The following is a 27035-nucleotide window of genomic DNA, read 5'->3' on the forward strand; positions in this document are numbered from 1 at the left end:
GATTTTCAGCCTAAGTTTTTTCAGGTTCTAATTGTAACCAAAATACTCTAGCCATACTAGAGTACTCCTGTGAACTTTGGGATGAACAAGCTCTGTACAAAGCTTACTTATGATAAAGCTGTGTCTCTTTGAATACATTTCACATACCTGTTACATGGGATGAAGAAGACCTGGCTTCTAACAAAGAATTTCTTGGGTGACATAACAGACAATTAGAAGGTAACATTTCAGTGTGTTTCTGCTACAGGCTACCTAACCAAGAAGAACATGTGGGTGAGGACCTGTACAGACAGAAGCATCCTCACATTTGCAAGCTCTTGTTCTCATGGGGAACTTCACTCTGGTATCTGCTAGAAGGACTATACAGCAGGACACAAGCGATCCATGAGGAACCCAGAATGCACCGATGATAACTTCCTCCTTCAAGTGACAGAGGTGCCATTGAGAAAAGATGCTCTGCTAGATTGCAAACTCAACAACAAAGAGGGGTTCTCGGGGGATATGAATATGAAAGGCTTGCCTTGGCCAGAGTGACCATGGGATGGTGAAGTTCAGGAATCAGGGGGGACTGTGAAAAGAAAGACTGCAACCCTGGACTTCAGGAGGGAAGAATCTGGCTTCTTAGGATACCTCCTTAGAAAAGTTCCATGGGATAAGGTCCTAGAAGGAAGAGGGGATCTGAGAAGGCTGGTGAATATTCAGGGATCACATCCTCTGATCTCATGAACAGTTGATCTCAGCAAGCAGGAAGTCAGGCAAAAGGAAAAAATGCTAGGACACCTGCCTGGATGAACAAGTTGCTCCTGGACACACTGGCACGCAAAGAGAAACCCTACAAGGAATGGAAGAAACGACAGCTAGAATGGGGTGCATGTAAGGAAGCTGTCCAAGCAGCAGGAGACCTGGCTAGAAAAGCCAGAACTCAGTTAGAACTAAATCTGTCTCTCATAAGATCCCCAAAGACAAGGTGTTGAAGTATGGGCTGGATAAGCAGACAGTAAGGTGGCTGAAGGCCCACAGTGGGCATGAATTCTAGTTGGATGACAGTGAGCAGCAATGTAACCCAGGAGATCAGTACTGGGTCCAATCATGTTTAAAATCTTCAGGAATTATTTGGATGATGAGGGAGTGTGCATGCTCTGCTAATCTGCTGATGACACAAATCTGGAAAGAGGATACATACATGATGATACACCAGAGAGCCATGCTGCCATCCCGAAAGACCTGGACAGGCTGGAGAAATGAACTGACAGGAACCTCATGGAGTTCAACAAGTGCAAAGTCCTGCAGCTGGGGAGGAACAACCTCAGGCACCAGCAGTAAGTGCTGGGCACCACCCAACTGGAAAGCAGCTTGGCAGAAAAGGATCTGGGCACCCTGGTGGACACCAAGTTGAATATGAGCCAGCAATGTGCTTTTGGCCTATGATACTCTGGTGTGCATCAGGAGAAGTATTGTCAGCAGATCAGGGAAGGTGATTCTTCCTCTCTGCTCAGCACTGGTGAGGGCACATCTGAAATACTGCATGCAGTTCTGGGCTCCCCAGTACAAGAGAGAAAAGGACATACTGGGCAGAGTTCAACAGAGGCTGATGAGGCTGATGAAGGGACTGGAGTGTCTCTCCTAGGAGGAAAGACTAAGAGACATGGGGCTGTTTAGACTGGAGAAGAGAAAGCAGATTTTACTTGTGAAATAAAACATGCAGATGGTAGTTCCTGTTGTGTTATGAATTTTGGGCTAATAACCTGATACAAATACTTTACAGATCCAGCTCAGTACCTCATGTGGTCTTCATCCATAAAACATGGAAATACTAACATGTCTTCTCATGATGCAGCTGTAACATAATAATGGCCCAAAAAGAATAACTGAAATTAGCTACCATGCTGAAATGAATAATTTCACTGGAGTTCTGATTAAAAGATTTCTGGCTTCTCATTTGCAGAAACTAGGGCTTTCATCTGCCAGAATTAGGACTTTTCCCACAAATTCTTTAAAGGCATGTCACACAGCTCTTTTACCTTTGTATTTTTCCACATTTTTGTATTCAAATCTTATACCTACTATCTCTGCCACCCAATTCAGACACATAAAATTATTATCAAACTATTTCTTTTTGTAGCACTATTCTCTTATCAGTGTATAAAGAGCTACAACCTATATGAGTGTTATGTATCTTGCAAACAAAACCTAAATGTATGAAAGCTTATATTCCTGAGAGTACTGCTTAGAGGTCCTAAGAAGTTACCATATCATGTAATGTTTGCAGTTCTAAAATAAATTGAATTTTCTCAAAAAATTGTAAATGAAAGTGATTTTCATATAATGGACTAAGGTAAAAACAAAAACATCTTATTATGCTATTTCTTAGTACTTATAGTAATGCTTTCAGCTGGTTTCAACTGCATCTACTGAAAACATACCCAGTAGTTTCAAACACCTGCTCATTCAATATATGCATAGTGTAATAGAGTAGGTTTTTTAAAACAACAGTAGTATTTGAATATTGCTTACAATGAAGGGGAAGGAATAACAAAGAAAGTGGGGTTTTGTTGTTTTTTTTTTTTTTTTTTTCATTTTTAGGAAAATATGCCACTATTTTGTATTTATTCAGGGTTTTCATTTGCTGGGGGGGGGTTTGTTTTTTTTATTTGTTGGTTGGTTGGTTTTTGGTTTGTTGTTTCTGCTTGTTTGATTTTTTTGTTTGTTTGTTTTTCCTTAAGGAAGGTCTTAGGTGACTTGAACAGAGGTTTCAGTTTGGCAGACATCTGGGATCATCCCCAACCACACACACTAGACCTGCAGTTAACAACCATCACAATATTCAACTTAAAAAGTTGTATTGAGCCTTAGTTCAAGCCCTAAGGTATGCTCTGACCAAGTTATGTATCTCAGAAATTGACTCTGGCTTCATGATTCCTCAGAGACGCTGATTATGGAATAATCAGAACCCACGGGCTGGGCTGTGCTGCTTACACAGCTGCTGTGTTAATTTCTACCTTTGCTTTTCCATCCCTCCCTACATGCTGTCAATCTTTCTTGACAAAAGGAGACCACTTCAGTCAAATAAGATATATTTTACCTTGAAATATGCCAGTGTAAACAGCTTGTCAAGTGAATACATGCTGATTATGGAGTTCTTGGCAAAATAAATCCTCTCTCTCTCATAGACTTCAGTTAGATTTGCCTTTCTGTGGAGTTCCAGAGAACTCAGCTTCAGAACAGAGGAATAAACCCAAGATACTAAGTTGTAAGTCATACACTGTTCCTGTCTTATTTCAGCAGCTGAATTTCCACATTGGAGAAAACTGTGGTTTCTTGTATTTTTCCCTCTTCTCTCCTTTTTTCCTGCAGGCAGCCAGTTTTCCGTAATTCTCTGCTCAGTAGCACAGAACAATCTCTCTGGCTATGCCTCTTAAAAACAAGAAATCCTAAAATGCAGAGGGAGCATACTTTCATAAGTTCCCAGCACAAGACTCACAGACCACTGAGCTACACAGAAGCCCTGCCTTCCCTGCGGTACCAGTTCATCACAGCCACATCTCCGGATTTATTTAACAGGCTGTAAAGACTGAAGGGTTTCCAAAGAGGAGGACTATAACCTCAGAATAGCCTAATACTTACTGCTGCAGCTTTGTTCAGTCCTTCTGCATGGTTTTGTCTTTGATTCAGGCATTAAATAAATCCTTACACAGCAACACATTTCATTCCTACTCCATGTCTTGCTTCTCAATATTCATGTGTACTTTAAACACACAAAGCTCCTGTAGGTGTGCTTAAAGCCATAGGGAAGACAAATCATTGCAAGTAGGGAGAAAAATGTGCACGGATGGGCAGGTGGATGAAAATGTGCACCTCAGATCACTTCGCAAAGGTTCCTGTTTAGTTATTCAAAGCTAAAACTATCATTTGTTTCTTTCTTTGTTTCTTTTTGGTGGTTTGTTGTTTTGGGGGTTTTTGTGGTGGTTTGTTGTTTTGGGGTTTTTTTTGTGGTTTTGTGGGTTTTTAATTGTTACTTATTTTTTGCTTGGTTGGTTTGAGTTAGTTTTTTATTGTTGCTGTTACTTGTTTGCTTTACTGAGAACTATTTAAAGTATATTATTTCATTTCTCAGAACTGCTTGTTCAGTGATGCAATTTATATAAGAGGTTGAGCTTCCTTGACCTGTGTAACAATGAGCTGAGCATTTTATTTTCTCTTTTAATTAGCTGGCCTTTGTGTTTCTGAAAAATAAACTCTGAAATTTTTCTTTAATGCAAGAGGGACTTTTTAAATGTGCCTGTGTAGACCATTATAATCTCCTTTGGAGTCTAACTCTAGATATACAACCCCACTTACCCAGGAGGGAAGCCAGTTACCCTTACATTCACTGACTCTACTCTTTGCTCTGCAGGCATGAACCATTTCTTTTCTCATTTTGTCAAACTAATGCATTAATCCCAGCACAACTGTTTCCAACATATATATGCCTTGTTACTCTGTTTCTGATCTGAGAAGTTCACATGCCTGAATGTTTGTCTCATTTCTACAAGAAAAATGCTGCTTCATAAATACTTGTTTTAACTAAAGTGCTAAGGAAGTATTAGGTAAGCATCATTAACCCTGTGAGGGAGGATACCCACATAGGGTTGTTAGCACTTGGTAGACCTATAACATAGGCAGGCACTCAGTGTCTTAATTTAGAAAACACAGAACAGAGGCCATCTGCTCTCTGCACTATTCAACTTCTAGAGATTCAGATGGGAAATCACCTGAATTCAGGTGCAGAAGTCAATCTAACTCCTTGGAAGGCATTCTCCTGCACAGACTCAGACAACTGCCAGGCTGTCTCTAATTCATATGCTGATTAACTTTTTCAAAACACACCAAAAGGAGGCAAAGATCTGCAGATAAGAGTTTTCGTCTAATAATTAGCACATAAATATGTTTGCTTCCTTCAGGAATCCTGTGTTCTTCCAATATGATCCATCTTGTTTTTTGGTTAGAACAATGACTGTTCCAGTATGACTAGTTGTAGGTATCATATAATTTTAAAATCTTGGCTTCAGAGTAGTAACAGTCATATCCGTAAAGTGTATCTTAAAGATATTTTCCTTTTTTTGAGCACTGAGTCATCAAGCAGAGGTAAACTGCATGTAAAAAGCAAATCAACCTTATGTTTGCAACTGCAAAAGTAAAAATTCATCATGGTACTTTGCCGACTTTATGAGTTTCTCTGAAGAGCTGTATCATCTGCTTTTGTTCTTTCTTGCTTCATGAAACGGATTTCCTCACAAAGAAATTACATGATTCAAACCTTTATACTTATTACCTGCATAGAATGTAAGATATTTGCTAAACATAGCAAAAGCAAATAATGAGTATATGATACAATTCTACATTTCAGTTATGCTGAGGAATGGATCATAAAGGTTGGATAGCAAAAGCAAATCAAAGGCAATAATTTAGCATACTTATTACCTGTCCTGTATATGTTGTTTCATAAAAATATTTCCTTTTCTAAGAACAATTAAGAATTCAATTTTCTTATACATAATCTGAGAGGCTTTTTCTTTTTCCCCACTAATACATACATTCATCAGCATTCTTCTCTTCTTGAAGTTTTTTAAAATTTTAATTAACAGGTAAGCATTATTAAACCTCTACATTGCAATAAAATATTCCCTAAATACTATTTTATTATAGTGACTAAAACATAAATTCTACTGTTCCTCTTTGTTGGCTTAAGTAGCAATCAGAAAAAACAAAACAAAACAAACCAGAACTGAACAAATAACTGAGGAATAATATTAGGCTAGATGGTGAACAAAGATTAATCACAGAATCTCCTAGGAACTCACATCTCCCCACAAGTATGTATTTTCAGAAGTGGCTGATATGTCTTGTCCAAAATTTTATTTGCTCTTAAATGCATTAGCCAGGCAAAATGAAGAATTAATCTTACTCCTTGAATGAACACTGATAAGCATTTCATGTTTTTTGCACTTTGTTCCAACCACACAACTTCAATCCAAAATTATTATTTATTTGAGCTGTTCCTATGAGACAGAAATAATAATTTCTAATGCTTTACTTTAAATTACAGTCCTGTAGTCATCAGCATTCACAAAACTGGAGCTCTGAGGCAAGAGACTCCTAATTACATGTCACTTGTTACCAGTTCCAGAAAAAGCCATACAGCCTTTCCCCTAACCCTGTTTTTACAAACACTCTTTCTCAGCATGTTAGTGTTGTTCAGTGCAACGTTTAAGGGCAGTCAGTTTTAATGGAAAAATCCCAGTATGTGCCCTTCAACATTTTCCTTTCTCTTCTACTTTCCTGTGCTCTTTAGAGCTCCATTAAGTGCACTTAAGAAGGAAACTGAAGCAATGGGGGTCTGCATCACAGGCAAACAGTCACAGGCACTTCTGCATTTATTCCAGTCACTTTTCTTCACTACTGAATTGCCATCTGTTTTTTTCTAAACTTTAAAAAAGACAACAGGAAGCCTAAGCCGATCAACAGTTTGGTGTCTGGTTTGGCCCACACTTGCTCACTTTTATACTGAGATACTCTGAGCAGAGATTAGGCCTCCTGCTGTGGCAGCACTGTAGCTCACGGTTAGTTCTGTCACTGTGATAATAAGGATGTCCCCAGAATGGAAGGCAGCACGCAGACATGAGCAGTGGCACAACCGTGCAGAATTGCCTCCCATGTTCTCAGTTATACAAGTAAGTTCAATTGTGCAATAGAATTGCTTTTCTCAAAAGAGAACATTCCTAAGTGTATCCATTACATTGGGAACAGCTTAGTTGCATGAACTGCTTAATCACACTGCTAATATAATCAAGCCTGCACTAAGCCAAGCTTTTGATTGCTGTGCAAACAACTTACATAACAATATTCTTACATTCTTCTTGCTTTCTATTTTTGCCACACTTCAAAAAAAAAAAAAAAAAAAAAAAAAAAAAAATCTGTGCTAAAACAAGTTCACTAAAGGTCAACACTGGATATTTGCAGGTACAAAAAGATGGATCTAGTATTAACAGGGTAATTTTGAACAGGATTTAATTGCCACAAAGACCAAATTAAAAAAGGCAAAGAAGTATTTTTAATATGATTATTCCTAATGCATTTCAGAACAAGACATGTAAGACAGTATACTCCTAAAACATGACAGGAAATGTTGGCTTAAAGAACTGGTAAAAACTTAAAAATTACCTTCTCTGCATTTCCATAAGAAAAGACAAAACGTAGGTTGTAGCAATGCAAGCTTCTCACTTGCTCTGCTTCCTCCAATGTACCAGATTCAAATTCAAAAGCAGCACACATATCTGAATTTCTATGCCAGATTAAACTCTGGCTTACTTTCAAAGATGATAAATTAATGCCAACATTTTACTCATGTGGAACCTACTCATTATGTCTTGCACAGAGGCCACCAGTTAATTCAGCATTTAGATATGTTTACGCCTACTCACCCATCATTATGTTCCTATATGTGCACATTCCTGAACTTCATGGTACACTGAAATATTTAACACTGGAATAAACTGAATGAAAACCACTCATGAATAAAAATCATGCCCATGGCTCACACCTTGCTTGCTCCCTCTCAAATTTCTCTTCCCCTCTTAAGAAGATGAACTGCTCTAGCCTATCCCCCCCATTTTCCTTCCACTTCAAGTCTCCCAGTCCATTACTGGCTTTTCCTCCCTAGTCACCATTCCTTCCACCACCTATTTTGTAACACAAACAAAAATAGCTGTGGTAGAAGTTTGACAGATTTGGAGCTCTAAAAATAAGCGGTATCTCAACTGGTTTCCTTGTGATTTTGTAGGGGGAAAAACCTCCATGAGATATTTAATTTTACTTAAGTTTTAATTGGCATTTTAATCACTTTTTGAAAAAGATAAATTATGTAATGATATTTTTTTAGCAAAACAATATTAAATTAATTAAATCAAAATGAAATCACAGAACATTTACATGATTCAGAACCTGCTTCTTTTCCATCATGAAAAGAAAAGACATTTTTGTTTAAATTAAAGCGTTTTGATGAAATCTGAGTGTATACAGACAACACCTGATGAAAGTACAAGCAAGATTTGTGGAGATAACACATTCCCAACAGAGTACTGTTACCTATAAAAGCTGTGTTAATGATGAGGAGCAGAAGAAGCTGGAAAACATTAGCTCCACAAGGTCCTTAATCTAGACAGTTACCTCCACACAAATAAACTGCACCAAAAAAGCCCAGAGAAAATCCCAAACAAATCCCAAAGGAAAGCAAAACAAACCAAAATAACTTACTGTCTTCTTCAACATTTTGACGGCGTAAGGTTTCTGCGTCCCTTTCTGCCTGCATCTGTAGACAATGGATGTAGCCCCACTAAATTAAAAAAAAAAAAAAAGAATAGTTGTACATATGCCTCTTCAAATAGGTCAATAAACATTGCATAGCTGAGATTAAATTTTCTACTCCTCAATTTGGGCACAAATACCTTATTTCTCCACAAAGATGGAAAAAGAATGAAAAATAAGAAAAAAAAAAAAAAAAAGAAAAGCAGTGTAAAAACTGCTTCCCATTGAACCAGTGAACTTCACCTGTGGTTCAGCCAACAGAACTTGCAAGAGTTCAGGATGTCTCTTGGTCACACCTTTTCTGTCTCCTGACACATTTTGGAGGTTCCTTCAGGGTACCAAGGAATGAATTTAATCTGTCCCCAAACGTGTGACAACATTATCTTGTCTTTTTTAAGGCAACCCATTTACAACAATTAGTTGTTTTTTTTACTATTATTGATGGCAGTAATGGGGAGTAAGACAAAAAGGAAGAGAAGCTACAATTTCAGTGTGGCTGCCTGCCCAGCTGCCCAAACAGCCAAATTCAGCGCTAGATGAAGGGAGCACCACTTTTGGTTAATTTAGTGGAAACTGGCAGTGCTTGTTCAGAGAGGAAACTGAACTGGCCTTGCATCTTCTGCCTGCCTTAAAGGTGTATTCACTTGAATGTGCTAAATCTGAGAACTTATAACAAAATTATGGCTCTGCTGCTTGGAAGGCACTTCTCTGAGTGACAGGCTACAGAGGAAGGCTTAGCTGCTGAGGTTGGTTGCTGTGCTCTGCTTGTGACTATCAAGCAAGAGACCTGTTTGCAATGAATAAGCTAAAGAGAGGGAAACCATAACGGTAGCAAACAACGGAGATACCTTTATATTTTACCACATTTACTTTAAGATGCTTAGGAATAACTCAGTGTCAATCACCACCAAAATGGATGCACTGAAGTTGCTACGTGTTAGCTCTGGACAAGGCATTTTTGGAAGCCTCTTATCCTCAGAAGATTTGTCACCCAATCTAAGACTCAGCATTTCCCAATAGCTGCAGTTTTTTAATCTAGAGGGGTCTGCTGTTGCAATCGGTGACTTCCTGAATAACATACATGGCAGCACTGCACACAGCCAGCCTGAAGGGAATGAGTTTCGTATATACCACACATCAAATTGCACTGCAGATCTCTCTGAGCTGGGAGAAACCCACTTCAGTCTGTCTAGAGGAGACAGCCATGAGCTGCAGAGCAACACAAGCAGCTTTCTTTTAAGCAGTGGAATGGCATTGGCACATCTGACTGTATGAATAAATCTGTGACACAAGGCTTAGTATTCTGGGTGCACTTCTGTACAAAATCCATGTTCTGCACTTCTCCCTCCTCAGCATGAGGAACAGATGCCAGATAATGCTTTGAGTATGCATGTCCATGATTTTATGAGTACACAAGTAAGCACAAGAATTGATATTTGATTGGAAAGATTTGTGATAGAAAAATCTCTTCATCACAAAACATCACCTATGGCAAGGGTTATGCAGCTCAGTCATGTGAGGGCTTTTGTGCATCAAACACACACAAAGTAGAATTCATTTCAACTCAAATGCTAAAAAGGATTTGCTTCTCTTAACAGTGCATTGATAAATGTGTGGGAGTACTGCAAGCCTCAGTGACTCCCAAAATCATTACATGAATTTAACTAATCTCCACTCCTAGGCCAAATTTCAAAAGGCTTTTTTTAGCAAGAAGACAAACTACACATTAAAAAAAACCTCACATCTTTTAGGTGCAATCAAAAATGTTAAAAGATAAAATTCTAAGGACCTGTTGTGATAAGGTTTATAATCTCCACTGTAACTGGGAAGTCACTGCATAAACTGCGTATCATTCCTGTGCCCTGCTTATCGTATTCAGAATACAACGTAAACATTAAACTCATTAGTGTACATATCCTCTTACTCAATAAGCAGTAAGCCTTCTAGAAATTATTTTTTTTGGTTGAAGGTACAATCACATAAACTGTAAAGCTGATGATCCAAATAAATAGATTTCCATTCTGGTGCACATTTCCAGGTGTGTGTTTGTTGCTGCTTTTGCTGATGGAGGACAGTCACTGTCTCTCAGCAATGCTATTGTCAGTGGCTGCTTTACAATTTGGGGGGCTGGCTCTGTAAAGTTTTCCATGTGAACATTAGGCATTGAAGCCAATAGAACACCTCTGATGATTTAACATGGAATAACGATAAGATGGGCAGGTACACCAGCAGTGGTGTACAGGTGGGGCAGGTACAGCACCTTTAACAGTTCATTTGATTCTACCCAAAGCTGGAAGGGAGGCAGCATAATGGTAAAAGGGATATGACAGCCTGGAGAGACAGGAATTTATGAAGGCACATCCAGATGAGCAGTTTGCCATCAGGCTCGTTAGTCATCGTTCAAAACACACAGATGGGCTGGTTCAGATATTATACACAATTGTAAAGACTTCAGACAGCACATCACACAGGCAGTCCCAATCTGGAGGGGTAATTATGACAAGATACCACAAGACTTGGGAACACTTATCAGAGAGTTCTCTTTTGGTTTCCATGCCTATGCGCAGACAACTTTCCCATCAGCAAGGATGGAAACCACCAAACTAACAGCTAAAACTTCCTCTTCTACATCAGAAACCAGCACTGGGACTCAGGAGCAGGATGGCAACCTGCTTACACCATTACTAGTATAGACCTGACTCCTTGTCTCCTTGGTGATAACAAGAGTCAGTGATTCTTTAGTTAATAAAAAAAAAGGGCTGGGGTGGGAAGCATCCAATGGGTCTTAACATAAGTGTGCAAACCAAACAGCCTCAAGCAAACAAGGGTATTTTTGGTTTGCTTATTTTGCCTTCCTGCTGGAGCTCAGCAAGTGTATTGATGAACCAGCACATGCAGCCTTCCTGAGCCCGTATGGCTTGGAGGGTCACCAATATAATTGGAACAATCAGACATCTCATCACCAAAGAGCAGTTGGAAGCTCCAGCTGAAAAAAATCTCATGTGCAATTGAAAAGCTGCTAATAGTAACCTCTTGACCTTATCTCAAGTTTTTCAACATCAAGCCTTGTTTGCCATCAACTGAGCTCTCAGAACCTGGTCTGGAATTTGTATCAGCTAAGCATTTTATTGATATATTTGGTCAGAAAACACAAACATGCAGAAACCAAAAATTCTTTTGGTAACATGCCACGTTCTACAGGCACAAAATTTATGGCAAGAAAGAATGACTGTGAGCTTCCCAATGTCCCATTCTCTTCAAGTGGTGTTCTGCTTCATCTGAATAATAAATATACATGTTATAAAAAGAGATCACCTACATTCAATGGTTAAGGCACTCATTTGATAAGCAGCAGATACCAACACCAGGGAATATTTAATCCCACAGCATGAACAGTTTCAACAGAGGAAGCTGAGAGGACCCTAGGCCCCAGCAACTAATAATCACTTGGAGAAGTGCATTGCAATATGTGGTTGACAAGCATTTCCAATTCAGACTAGAAACCAGAAACTCAGTCTCCTGAACTCCAGATGAGTCCTGCCACATGATCACTCACTATATGGCACTGGTATACTTAGAATTGATTCTGCCAGATCTTCCTTCTTTATATTCAGTAATACATACACACACACATATCTATCTTTACATACATAAATAAATTATATTTATATGAAATGTTTTATTATATATATTTGTGTACATAAGTGTCAGCTTATTTACTCTGAAGAAAATTAGGCTTTAAGGAGTATTCAGATGTTTTTTGGTATCTCTGCTGAGAAAAGGCTGTCTGAACTCAAAACATAATTTATTTTAAGTTGACTGGAACAATACAAAAAAGGGATATTCTTGGAATACATAGTTGGCCAAGCTAGAGAATAGTAAAAACTAAAATTCTGTTGGAAACATTGTCATTCTATTTTACTGACTTAAGTGTTTCTGTCTGGAAAACTACTTAACAGTTCTGGTATAGGTTTACTTTGAAAAGCCCATGTGTAACTGTGAACATGCTGTGAACAAATCCAGCCTGTTTTGCTATTCATGCTATGGGCTTTACTGCACAAATATTTTTCTATATCTAGCTCTGAACTTACAAAAAAAAAAAAAAAAAAAACCAAAAAAACCCCCAAAAAAACCCCACAAAAAAACCAACTTAAAAATAATGTATAAATCTTAACTCCTTCATCACAACAGACAACAGAAACATGCACTTCCATGTGATGCCACCTACAATGAAGACAACGACAACTCAAGAGAAACCTCATGATGTCCTGTGAATGTATCACAGCTGGTTAACACACAACTCAGTGTTAGCACAGAACTGATTTTTTTGCAGTACAAATACTTCAGCAAGATGATAAACTTGCTGAGCCATTAGCCCAATGATTATATGAAAAATTTAAAGGTAGCATGTGAAGTAAGACTGAAATTCAATTCCTGATGCCTGCATGTGTGTTGCTATCAACACAAATATTAAAAATGCTTAAAAGAAATATTTAAAATGTACCTGTAAAACTTTTTGCCCCTCTAGTACACATTTTGCTGACTATTCTGGATTACTTTTCATATTATTATTATCAGGCGCTATTAAATTCACAATGGCTTTAGGAAGCCCCTGTTTCAGAGATTGGGTGACAACGCTCTAAAGCCCTGCCTGTGCTAAGGAGTTCATTCTGGGAAGCTGAGAGAAAAGGCAGGGTCACACTTCAAGTACATGCAGACAGAAATAGTGGTGTCAGCACAGATGGAATGAAGGCAAGGATGCCAAGGATGGGTGCTAAGGAAGTGGAAGTGATCAGCAGAATTTGCACATAAAGGAGAAAATGGAAGCTGCAGGATCAGACTGGACTGGTGATGGAGACTGGTGAAGAAAGAAAAGCCAAGGCAAGAAAACACATGGAATTTAAGTGAGGCTGGAAACAGCCTTTCCGCCTCCAAAACAGGAACCAAAATAAGACACAGCCAGACATTTTTTTTTTTAGTCGCAGGTACGTAGGTTGAAAAGGTGGATTTCTAGAGCTGTAGGCTTTATAATAAAATAAACCAACAGTCACTGACGGTATTTTCACTTGAAGTATGAAAACTGGTCATTTCAGAAGTAGGTCAGCATCTTTCTACTACACCCACTCATCCTGGGTTTTATACTGCATTTTTATCAATTCAGTACAAATACAGCCCTAAATGCAATCTCCTGTAAATTAAATTTTTATTAAATAACTTAAGTTCTGGATTGATTTTTGAAAAATAAATTAGTTTGTGCTTCATAAAGTCAAAGAAAGATTACAGTTTGTGCAAACAAATCAGGTGGAAGAATGGACAGTTCCAAGAGAACTGTGGCTGTTACAGAGCCATGGGAATCTGTGCTGCTAAACAATAGTAAATCATTAAAGTCCAGTATTGGTTTCAATAAAGAATATTGGGGGGTTTGGACAGTTCACGGAAGAATAAGTTAAAATATAGCAATTCACTTTTTCTTATGTACACCCTAAAGTGTCAAAATGGATTTATAGCAATGAAAATCCTGTTCCTAGACTTCAAAATTAAATGACCTGTTTGAAGTTAAAGACTGGACTGAATAAAAATATTGTTGACAAAGATACTGACATACAAACAAATGAGAGCTACATTTTTAAAATGCATATTTACTGGCAATGTTGCTGTTGCTTTCATTTTAAAAAGTACATACATGTAAATTTGGAAATTCTTGTAAATTGCATTTCAAGTGAAAGGGTATTAAAACAAATTTTCTTACTACAGTAAACTTGCAAGCAACTCTAAAATTATTCCAGTATGATCTAAAAGCTTCTTCTAAACATAAATATTTACACACAGAGGACTTGCGGGTAATTGCATGGAACTGTAGCTGTCCCTTAACCATCATTATTTCAAAACAAAAGGCACCTCACATAAGCACCAATAAAAAACAAACACTATTTTTAAGTAAATGGTAATAAAACTAGTGCTTGTCAATATGGTTGAACCCATATTTTCCACAAATAATAATTTGTAGGACTGTAATCCTTTCGATGTGGTCTAGGTTGGTTAGTGAAATGCTAATTAAAATGCATCAGCCCAAGTCACCCCTGCAGCAGTGACCGAACCAGCAGCTGCCAATTCCTGATGGAACTCCAGCAGCATTTTTCTCACTAGCATTTCAGTGACTGCTGCTTTACTGTGTGTCCGTGGTATAACACAACCTTCAGAAAGTTGGTTCCTGAACAACGCTTCAAGTAATGAGAAAGAGCACAGAGCCATAAGAACTTCTTAAAACCTTTGAAAGTGTGCTACAAGTCCTTCCTGGGTCATTGCATTGCCTGTAATCAACATCCCAAGTAGTCAACATCCAGCCTTGAGGCATGCCTGCAAGACAACTTCAAGACAGATTTAAGGGATGGGAAGGCACAATTCATCTTGGCTACAGCCTTGAGCACTGAGCAGAAAAGCATTGAGTAATTGCATCAGTATTAACATACCATTACTATATAAATAAGCTAAGAACATACCAAAATACCCACCTACAGGCTAGAGGCACCCCTACTAACAAAAAGCCCCTTACTCTTTGAGCATGTGTAGTGAAATTTTCGAGTATTGCCACTTTAAATGGAAGCAAGGAACCAGCTAACCAACCCTGAGTGAATGATAGAATAGTTTTAAAGTTCTTTTTCATGTTTTGGGGAATAAAAGTAGCACTTGCACTTCAGGAAACTGAGCTTGCTCTGTGGAATGCCAACAGGCTCCTTTTTCTATGCAGAACTGGGAATGAAGGCAAATACCTTGACTGTGTGTGCATCAGCCTATTGCAAACAGGGGTGATGGACCCTGCCCGCTTTCAGCACAACAATTCTAATCTATTCTACACTTGTCTCTATTCCTGCACATAAAGAACTCTGTAAAATTATGTATTACAGATTTAAAAATAAATTAATCTTTTATGTTCTCCTCAATGTACTGAAACTTCAAGCACAGCATACTCCAATGACACCGCTGAAGACTGACTGGCATTTCCAATGTTACTCCAAATGTAAAACAGAATCACAGTCAAGCAGTATTTGCAACATACTATTTATAGGATTTACAGACTCCTAATTTGTTTTCAAACGTATTTAAAAAAATAAATGTTCCCTAGGTACTTCCTGGCAGAGGCGTAGAATTAAAATTTTGGTCCGTTACGCCCGTGCACTGATTCATGAGCTTATAAGTACTAACTGTATTAAACTCATACTATTTAACTGTTGATGTAAGCAAATTGCTGGCTCCTGCCCTGGACTGCAAATGGCCTCCACAGGTGTGGGCTTCAGCATCCACATCAGTCACAGCCTGACACCCCCCAGATCTGTGACGAGCTGTGATGCAGAAGCAGGAAGGCTTTGACACCGGATTTCCATAGATCTTCATGAGGCTGTTGTCACACAAGCGAGTCCATTGGGCTGCACACCACTTTGTGTCCCACAGAAAGACAATCAAGCATTACATTCACATGCAGAGCATTGTCCTCTGAATAAGAACAAGCTCTGAAAGGCATCATGCACTCTTGCCAAACCCATTCCCACACGTACCACACAACACCCTGATTTTATAGAATCATAGAATAGCTCGGGTTGAAAGGGACCTTTAAGATCATCTAGTTCCAACACCCCTGCATGTGGAAGGACACTTACCACTAGACCAAGTTGCTCAAAGCCTCATCCTGCCTGTCTCTGAACACTTCCAGGGATGGGGTTATCCACAACTTCCCTGGGCAACTTGCCAGTGTCTCACCACACTCACACTAAAGAATTTCTTCCTAATGTCTAACCTAAATCTACACTTTTCCATTTTAAAGCCATTATCCCTTATTCTATCACTACATGCCCTTGTAAAAAGCCCCTCCCCAGTTTTTCTGTAGCCCCTTCAGATGCTGGAAGGCCAGTATAAGTTCTCCCCAGAGTCTTCTCTTCTCCTAGCTGAACAACCCAAACTCTCTCAGCCTGTTTTTCATAGGAGAGGTGCTCCATTCCCTGCTCCAAAAGCTATGTCCTTCCTGTGCTAGGTGTCTCCTGGTGGACACAGGACTCCAGGTGGGGTCTCACCAAAGGGGGAGAATACCCTCCCTTGACATGCTGGCCACCCTTCTTTTGATGCAGATCAAGAAGCTGTTGGCTTTCTGGGCTGCAAGTGCATCTTGCTGGCTCATGTTGAGCTTCTCATCAATCAACACCGCAAGTCCTTCTCCTCAGAGCTGCCCTCAGTCCAATCTCCACCCAACCTGTGTTTGTGTTTTCTGCACCTCACCCTGTGCCTCTGATTTCACAGAATCACAGTATCATCAGAGCTGGAAGGGACCTCCACAGATCAACTAGTCCAATTCTCCCACTAAAGCAGGATCACCTAGAGCACATCACACAGGACTGCATTCTGTCAGGTTTTGAATGCCTCTAGAAAAGGGAACTTCACAACCACAACCTCCCTGAGCAGCCTGTGCCAGTCACTCTCATAGTAAAGAAGTTTTTTCTTATGTTTTAACAGACTTTCTATGTTCCAGCTTGTACCTATTGCCCCTCATCCTGTCACTGGGAACTACTGAGAATAGTCTGCACCTATATTGAGAATAGCCTGCACCCACCCTTTCATGCTTAAAGAGAAAATATCCTTAATGATAACTTATCTGATGCTGAACGTCCATGCTGCCAACTACTGAAGTCAAAGTCCGAGATTTACCAACACTCAAATTTTATCCAGAATTGTACCACAATTCTTTTCTTAAGATTTAACAAAGAATGCAAAGATCTATTGTGATCAATAGATCATCCATCCAGATTGTTTGATTATGCATTTCCAGTATTTCACAGAAACACAGAATCACAGAATGTTAGAGTTTGGAAGGGACCTCAAAAGATCACTGAGCTCAGATCCTCTAGTATTTGCATATACAGTGCAAGTATCTTGTTATTAATGTTTTTATTTTGCAAAATACGAATGATTAATTTTTTAGCATATGACATTTATATAAAGAATTCTAGTAATGCAGGGTTTTTCAAAGCTTTCTCTTCCAAAAAGAAAGCAAAGTATAAAATAATTTAATTTTTTTTATACATCTGTGAAAAAAAACCCATTTTTGATGTTCATTATAACACTGGGAAGTTTATTCTTTCATTCAGAGATTCTTTCCTTATGCCTCCATCTATTGAGGATATATTTAAAATACTACCTCCCCCCTCCCCTGCCACTAACTTAATAAAAAGCCTGTGGCAATGGCAGATTTGGAAATTCAGTCAGGAAACTAATGTTTTTAATGAAAGAAAACTAGTTCTTTTAAACACTAAATAAGCTGCCAAACTTGAAAAACTATTGCAAACACATAGATAAAGAAACCTGTGGAAGACTATGTCCTGTCTTCACAATAAAGCCAGCTGGTTATTAAAATTAAATTAAATTAAATTAAATTAAATTAAATTAAAATATTAATGATTATGGTTAAATGCATCCCTTGCCCTTTAGTGTGAACAGTTTATTTTCTGTAAATGTCCGATGATTCAAAAGTGTTGTGCATTATGCACCGGAGGCTCTGTCCCACCACATCCCTCTCCTCCTGCAGTCTTCCCCCCTTCCATAACTTACTACCCATGATTCAAACTGCTTTTTCCCAAGCATCTCCATGTTTTGGAAGACTATGCATCACTTATCTCAATTCTTCTCCCAGACCTGTTTAGGATGAGTTAGTAAATTAGGTAGACAGAATGTAAACTCAAATGCCTCTTAATAAAAAACATATTAGATAGCATTAGGTTCCACCTAACTGTCTATTCTTTCCCTAATTATATCACAACTGTGCTTCAGATTAATGGGAACTAGGGTGTATCTACAAACTAATTCAGGTTCTTAAAAATGTTTAGCCACAGGAAGAAAACATGATGAGCACAACTCAATATGATTTGAGGGAGGTGGAAGGACTACACACACAGCCATATGGGCATGACATTATCAGAGGAACATGTGTCTCAGGACACAGTATATATGCTCTGGTGATAATAAGGGTTTAAACCCACTTCTCCCACCTTTCTTGCCCTGGTAAGCCCATATTGAAAGCAGACAAGTGATTTAGAGCTGGCCTGAGCAACACCTTACTACAGCAAAATGAGTAACATATTTGTCTGACTTCCTGAGGAAGATGTTAAGCAAATAAAAGCATCAGACAGAAGAATCAGAAGGACTGAATCTGTGAAGTTTTTCTAGTAGCTACAGTCAGAGGTTTTCAATACAAGCATTATTCTTGGATGACATTTTTTCCCAGTGAAAGAGAAGCTTAGCACTCTTCAGAGTTGACAGAAAACCTGAAATGTATTCTGCTACTGCTCTGGAAGGCTAGAAACTTGGTATCTGCTTTCAAAGACAGTAGGAAGTTGAGGTAGGATAGAAAGAGTGAAGAATGTCTGAGTTCTACAATAGCCTTTCAACTATGGACATCTGATGTAGGTCTGAAAAATAGTTTAGGTCAGAAGTGGGACATGGTGATGTCATGCAATTGTACATGTAGACAATGACTACACAATGTGGAAAAATATGTCACTTAGATAAAGGAAAAAAACATGTTCCAAGAAACCTAGTGTTACAGAATTTGAACTGTCATTCCAGTTAATTTCCAATTAGCTTTTTCATTTCCCTGTATTCTTATTTCTGCACCAGTCTTTTCAAAGCCATGGTGTCCATCCACTTAGAAAAAAGCCTGTTACCTGAACAACATGCTGGTATCCTACATTTATTCTGACATTTCTGAATTTCCCCCTATGGCTTCATTTAGCCAATTAGAGAACTTTTGAAGCCCCTAGTCTTTGGGCCAAGCCTCTCTGTAGCAGCAAAACTCAAAATTAACCTACAGGGCAGACTTGCCATCACCAAAACAGAGTAGGATTAGGACCTAATTGTAGGGTGTTGAAGTGTAGAATCTGCAAAGATGAATAAATAGAGAATTAAATTTATGCAGCATCAGTCTCCTATCATGGAACTACTAAGGCCTTAAAAAAAAAGAAAAAACAAAAAAAGAGAGAGAAATGAAAAAGAAATGAGACATGTGGTTCAGGGAGCTCTTAGCTTTTATCATAGGGCAAAAAATCCTCATCATAGACCCCATAATAGCTCCAGTAAGACCTAAGCTTAATGTGCTGGCTGCTTTGTAGTGATGAGCTACAATAATAGAAACTCAAGTAAATTTACTGAATTAACACCTCGATGCAAAAACTCTCCTTGTTAAAAGAAAATTTTTGTGCTAGTCTGTATCAGGGACATGATTATCTTAGAAATTGACTTCCAAGTGCTGCATCATTCTTTCATTGAGTTCTTTGCAAAAGTTAAGTTAGGCTTATTAAGAAGTGGCATATAGGCCTTTTTGAAAGGTGAAAGCAAGATGTTGAAATGTACGTGTTGCACCTCTAATGAAAAGTGCTATCAGGCAAGAAAGAAAATTATTCTGCTGCAGAGATGTGGAGATAGCCTGGACATACAGTAAAGCTCTGAAGAGACAAAGAGGGAAAGAAATCCTAAAAAGGTCACCCTGACTCAGAAGACCCACACCTCTCCAGATGATTCAGTTGGGTCATTAAACAGCTCTTAGTTTTGGTCATAGGATTGCTCACAACGGGTAAGTGTACAGGGCAATTATTAGGAAGTTGCAGTCAGAAAATGCTTCAGTATGTCACAATTCCAAACAGCATTCTTGTTATTTATTGCAAATCCTTCCTCTCCACTCAAGACAAAAGAAAGAAAAAGCACAGATGGAATTCGGATATTTCTTGTGTATTTACCAGCAGGAAAACTGAAGTACATTTACAAATGTCCCTTTTTCCAGCCACATTAGAGAAGATTAACTGTATTATTTGTACTGAGTCAGACAGCCCTTTGTTCACCTGGCCTGAGATCATGTTGCTCTTGCTTGGGAATCCACTACTAACTCACTGAGCTTCCACTCAATGGTTCATTGCCCATGTATTCACATCAATTCTTTCCATTTCACAGAAGTACAGTCAAGAGCAGCAAACACAACAGTGAATTCCACAGACTGCAAGAAGGTGAATCCATTATTCACTGCAGCATGGAAATTTAAACATCGCACCAGCACACAGGGTCTGGAGGGAGAGCTTTAAATTCCAGGTGCACAATTTTTTGCCAGAGATTCTTTCACCCTACACTTAACAAAAAGTAGTGCATGTTACACCACATCACCAGCCCAAGACAGGAACAAAAATGCTAGTGTGGGCCACAGGAGAGAACAGGAGCATGTTACTTCTGGCAGGAATAGGTACAGCATACTCAGTCAACGCGCTTTTTTTTTTTTTTTTTTTTACTTATTTCATTTGCACATTGAAATAATGAATTATTCCCCCAAAAAGGTAATCTAAAAAAAACTTTTCTTCACTTTGTTTGATGATGATTTGCAGATATTTCTAGATATCTGCTTCATCTCCTGACATTGGTATCTACCAGAGCCTACCGACTGCTAGCAAACATACATTAATTTCTGATGGAGAATGTCCCTTTTCATTGCAGATAATATCCTACAGTCTCACAACAACTCAAGGATAATTCCTCAACCTCTGATCATTGAAAGATACATTTTATCCATAAAATGAATGGTTTATAACTTCTATTGTTTCTCTTGCAGCTAAAACAGAATTATCAGCCATATTATATCACTGCCTTCCACTTGTATTTGCCCAATATTTGAAATTCAAAGGAGGAACAGATTGCCAGACCTAGGCTACCCTCAAGGCCAGAAAGCAAATCATGCTGCCAGAGGGCATGGCACAACCACACTGATGTGTCTTCTAATGAACAAAAGTTCTCTGAGGCTCAGACTCCCACCCACACTTGGGCACAGTGCCATTCTGTGAGAAAAGCACACCATGCCCACACTGGCTCTTGAGATTACTTATTCAGAGTTGACTCAACCTAGCCAGTAAGTTTTTGACTTATAAGAAAACAGGGCAAACAGAAAATCGTCTGTAAAGGAAACCTAGGAGGCATTCAACAATTCTCAGCCAATATTAAGCTATAAAATGTTTTAATAAACCACAGACAGCAAAAAGGAAAATCACATGACATACTCATTGCTATTTATAAGGTAAAAGATAGATATTATGCCTAGCTTTAGGAAAGACAAAAATTCTAACAGACAAAATCCCAACCATTCATATCTGAAGAAAGATCTATTTGCTTCTTGTTCAGAGTTAGCATCATTAAGATAAATGTTCAGAGCAATCAAACTTTGATAAAACTGTTAACAACATTCAGGAACTTAGAAGAGTCCAAGTTTGTGGTTCAGACAAAGGTTTCACTGCAAATGACATACCTTATATGCAGTTAGTGGTAATGGCAATTACAGAAGTTATCCTAGATTAGTATTCTATAGTTTAATTCATGTGTGAATGTATACTTTCACTGCAGTCATACTACAATAATACAGGAATTTGTTGATTTCTGTGAAATAGCATAGATTTTGTGAGAGAGGACAGAGAAGACTTCACCAATGTAATATTTTTTTAAGCAAATTGTGTCTGGAAAAGATTTCCAGTATCTCAACTAATGTGCTTAACTTCCTGCTGAAACTAAAAAAAATTGCTAACCTACTACTCAACATAGTTTTGTAAATATTAAGAAAAAGAGGAAATTAGCAAACTCTCCATTTAGTATGTCACACAACTAATCACCCAAGTTCTACCTCCCCTCCCTTTTTCCCACCAAAGGGCCATAATTTTGTCAGAGTATCACATTTTGTTCCTAAAGGAAGAACACAGCATTCAGCCCACTTTCTAAAGTTACCAGAAAGATCTAATGCCAATATCATTTAAAAAATCAAGACTTAGCTTGTTTTATCCCAGTTTGCTTTATTAATCTCCCTGACTATAACTTAAACATTATTCCCCTGTTTCAAATCTACTCTTATCAGTTGTAATGGTAGAAAGTCAGAGCTTCATAGTTTGTCCATCAGACTGAATTAACTGGCAAAGAGTTAACAGTAATTACCTATAAACACAGATTTGTGGGTGCTTGGTTAACAGCAGTGTACTTTGTCCAATAATGAAAAACTCTGGCTTTGACAAATGAAAGGCCCTTGCTTCTACTATAGCAAAAGAAAGGAGGAAACTAGTAAGTAGAGAAGAATGGTTTTATAATTTCATTACTCCATGATTAGAAAGATTACTGCATCTATTAGTCTGAAACATGAGTGCTGCCCTAAGAGACCACATTGGAAGAGGAGGATGAGCTCATGTGGAAAGCACATTCTACCAACTCCCAGGGGAGGGAAAAGGAGAAGAGATTGTCCAGAGCACCCATGGCAAGCCAAAAGGAGGAGAAGGCACAGGATGATGGTGGGCAGCCTCCTGTTGCTGGAAGGACTGGAACTGAAGGGCTGCCCTGCCTTACCAGTGATGATGAGGGGCAGCCTTCTCACCCTGCAGTTACCACTGTATTAACAGTCTTCAAAGAGGACTTTCTTGTTCTTACTGGAACTTCATCATTACACAGATCGTTTGTAAGAACAATTACTTCAGCTACAAAAACTACAGAAAAAGGAGGTATTTACAACATGGTTGCATATTGCAGGCTCACTGTCTTTTGGCTGGAGTAATTTGAAACTCTTTCCATTTGCTCAAACACTCCTGAAGTATTACACATCATTATGATAAAAAATGTTCCATTTCAGAAATTTATGCATGACTGGAAAAAAAGGACAAAAACCCAAAAAACCTCTATAGTTTCTTAGGTAATACTCATATAATAAAGGGAACCTCCTATTCCATACAGCAATTGTAAAAGAAATAATATAATTTTAACCACGACCGTCTTAAACAGTAAGCTTCACAGGAAGAGGTAATTTCTTATTAAAGAAATTGGTGTCATTGAAAAAACGGACAATTTTTTATTCTTTTGTCTGATACCACGTCACATCATGATCTGGTGTATGATGAAAATTATTAAGGTTCCGTTGTAAAGACCATTTCACTGAGCACTAGAAAAAGATTACCATATGGCAGCAATTTCAGCATTGGCTGTACTAATGATTGCTTAAAGCCTTTATTTCTCTAGCACATCCTAGTCTTCAAAGGAACAGACTCCTCACTTCTTCATTGACTTTGAAGAGGTTATGCAATCAGGAAGAATTTGGCTAAAGAACATAAGATGTCAGACATCAGGTCAGTGTACTTTGACAGAACAGCTAAAATCTTCACAAGCCTCAAAGTTTGCCAGCTTTTTTTTTAGATATTTTTTTTTCCCCAGACTAAACTGCAGGAAGATTCTCAAGTTCTCTTCAGAGAAGAAGTGTTAAAATCAAACAATGTCAGGTCAAAGTAATTTGTAATAATGTGCTACTGCAAAGTAAGATCGGCAGCTGGGACATTAAGATGTTAAACTCATCTGGCCAATTTTAGCTTTAATATTTTTATCAGCTCTTGTTAAAACACAGGACTTGGGAGTAATTCTTCCTAATCAGCAGAGTCATCAGCTGGTTCGTTAGCACAGTCTTGCTCTACCTTGGCTTTATCTCCTCATTTGTCTAACAGTCTGTGATGCTAAAAGATATTCTAAATACCTTTTCTGAACCACCAAATTAGTTCTATAATTCAAAACAATTTTCTTCTTTCCACCTGAATCTGTACAAAACCAGCGAGCAAATCTCACCTGATCAAATTTACCTGCCCAATAAGTCTTCAAAGTCCCATTACAGTTAACAGAGAGAAATGGGCAATTCTGGAACATGATTCATTCCCTTGTAAGGATGTTCGAAACAGGTTGGATGAAAATTGTCCTGAGTGTGCTTTATTTTAACTCTGATCACCAAGGAATCTTTACATAATTTACAACTATATAATAGGAACTATTTGTAGTTAGGAGAAATTACTGCCATCCTTTCTAAGTATTGCAGCCCATATTGCAACTATTTGGTGAATGAATATCATGGCAGTCTTTTCTTAAGACTCTCAACAGCATCAGAATCACCAAGATGCCCTTATCTCACAAACTAGAGATTTCATCTCTACCATGGAACAGTGTTTGATACTATCTTGATACAGACAATACCAAGAAATTAATGGACCTCTTTATCCTCTATATCCTTTATTATTTGTCCTGTTCCAGCCTCTTTATCCTCTTTATCCTTTATTAATGGTCCTGTTCCTGGTCTCAGCCAGTGCAGACCAACATGTCTGATGAAACCATGCTAAGATAGCAGCTACCCTGGGTAGTAGGGAGTGCAAGAGGGAGGGAAGTTCCCCACGGCACACCACCACCCAAAGCAGAAGGAAGGACAGACCTTCAAAACAAAAGGAAAGCCATTCCAGGTAGGGAAATAGAGAAGGACATTCTTTCTATATATCTGGAGGCGAGATACAGAGAGATGGGGAGCTGCGAATGGAAGTTGAGAAGGGAAGCATGCTGAGGTGAGAAGACAGGAAAAGGAAGACAAGGTGGTGAGAGACGCAGACAGTGGGAGCGTGCAGAGTGGGTCAGGAGACATTCCAAGTGAAGGGCTGGATAGTAAGAGTAAGTGGGAAAAAAGACTTCAGTATAGAAGGACAGGAAAATATATAGTAAGTAGATAGACTTACAGTTTCAGAGTTTGGGGAAAGAGAACATGCAATGACAAAAAAGTACAGCAGAGCTGGGGAGAACACTGCAGGCAATGTTTGAAGGGAGTAACTGTATTTCTTTCAATCTTAGAGAATGAAGACTAGTACAGGAAAGAAGTGGAGAACAGATAATAGGTAAATTTTTCTTTTTTTTTCTTCCAACTTAGCTCAATCATTACTAAGTTAGAGAAGATGCAAAACTTGCAGAGCAGAATTAGCTGTGATGCTAATTATTTAAACCTCAATGCAGCATCAAAACTTTAAGTGTGAAAAAACTGTGCTTGTAAACACATTCTGTAAGCTGAAAAAAAAACTTTTAAAGAATAATGTAAAAAATAACATCAATCTATTTTTAACAGGCTCTCTACAATGCTCCCCCTCCAGCCCACCTTCTCTTGTAAAAATACAGAAATTACCCTGTGCTCCCATACATAAATGTAAGTAAAAAATTAAACTAGTTTACCTTGATCTCCTCCTACTACTAACAATAGATCTTTTAAGAAAACTTGGTTCTCTTTCACTGCCTACTACTTCCTAGCATTCCCTAAATGTCAGCTATTTACACCAATCACATCGTTTAGTTTCAAGAACACTTGAAGCAAATCACTTAACTAAAAAGATAGGTGCTTTACTATTGAATGTCTTACAAATTTCCTGCTTGCAGTAGCTATTAGTCACTCATGGCAAGATAAAGTCAGGAGGACCTAATCGTCCTGGAAAAATCCTGGCTGTGCAAAACAGGAGTTCTAAAGGCAAAGGTTGAAATAGTCTTAAAACCTTCTTAAAGAAAAAAGAAAAAAAAAAACCGAGACATTTTTACAATAAAATGCTCACTGTTGATTGCCATAGATTCTGAAAAATTTTTCACAACTGGATAAAGTATGGTTCTGTTTTTATGAAGATACAAAGCATTGGGTGGCTTTACAGTAATTAAATTCCACTGATTTATTAATAAGATATTCATTCATCAATGAATTGGGTAGGTACTTTTGGGAGCACTTTCATGCTTTACCAGCAGGTCACCTGTCAATGTCACGGCTGAAACACAATGAGCAGCAAGCCCAGTCAGGGTTCTGACATTTGAAACAGAAAAACATGTACTGCACTTACTAACAGGTTTTATTGTACAGGACTAAGAACTCAGAACAGTCAGAACTCAATGACGGGTAAGGTACCTTTTTCTGCCACTGGATTTGAAGAGAAATTTCTGTAGTTCACTCACTCCTTTACTCTGACTTATATAAAAATGTCAGCATTCAAGTAAATGGACTTCTTTTTTTTTTTTTTTTTAGGCTGACAGGTCAGAAAGCTCATTACACAAGGGAATAGTGGCTACAGCAAGAGCAAGATGGCTGATTTCTAAGTAGCCAGCATCTGCATCTAATAGGTAGAGTGATCTGACACTGACATTGAAGCAAAGTACTTTTAAAAACCAAAGAAACTATGATTCTGTTCTATGAAATTCCAGAAATGCAATGTGAAATATCCTTCAAAAAAAAAAAAGCCTTAGTAAGTGAGAAATTATTTTGAAATACTGGATTTGAAATACCTCTACAGTCAAACACCACATTGCTATTATCACAGAATCACCTTCAAGATCACCCATTAACTTGGCAATGTCAAATCCTTAAATAAGCTTATGTCTAAGTACCACGTCTATATGACTTAAAAATACCCCAAGGTAGATCAAAAATAGAAATTTAAATGTGTATATATATACATACAATATAATTAATTACATATGTTCTTGCTATACTACCTACATTCTGTTGAACTGCTTTCTAGGAAAAGGTGGTGACTTCTGTTTTTTCTGACAAACAATCTATTTTACATTCTTAAGCACAGTTATTCCACGTTACAAGAAGAAGCTTTCTCCTTGACCAATATATGTTTTCCCCAAGCTACATAAGGACAAAAACATTAGAATTCTATGAAATGCTTTCAGTCCACTGGTACATTTGAATCATCTAATAAATATTATTACTTGCTTTTTTTACACTCTGCTTGTGGGTAAGTCTTTGTTACCTGAATAGACAAAGGATTATTTTGACAGCACTCAATTCTCTTCCGTAAATGACAACTACAGACTTTGAG

At 38.2% G+C, this 27035-nt stretch overlaps 1 protein-coding gene across 4 annotated transcripts in view; it reads right to left on the minus strand.

The window, feature by feature from the left end:
• The window catches only part of CAMK4 (calcium/calmodulin dependent protein kinase IV), a 136393-nt gene that overhangs the window by 64536 nt on the left and 44822 nt on the right, over positions 1-27035 (minus strand). For 3 of the 4 annotated variants that reach the window (XM_071731650.1, XM_071731652.1, XM_071731651.1), the window contains one exon: positions 8293-8371. The exons of the other annotated variant lie outside the window; for it this stretch is intronic. In XM_071731650.1, coding sequence (XP_071587751.1) covers positions 8293-8371 — 79 coding nt within the window. The remainder of the gene's footprint in view (positions 1-8292; positions 8372-27035) is intronic. 4 annotated transcript variants of the gene reach the window in all.

The sequence above is a fragment of the Heliangelus exortis genome, chromosome Z (assembly GCF_036169615.1).
Source record: "Heliangelus exortis chromosome Z, bHelExo1.hap1, whole genome shotgun sequence".
Classification (NCBI taxonomy): Eukaryota; Metazoa; Chordata; class Aves; order Apodiformes; family Trochilidae; genus Heliangelus; species Heliangelus exortis.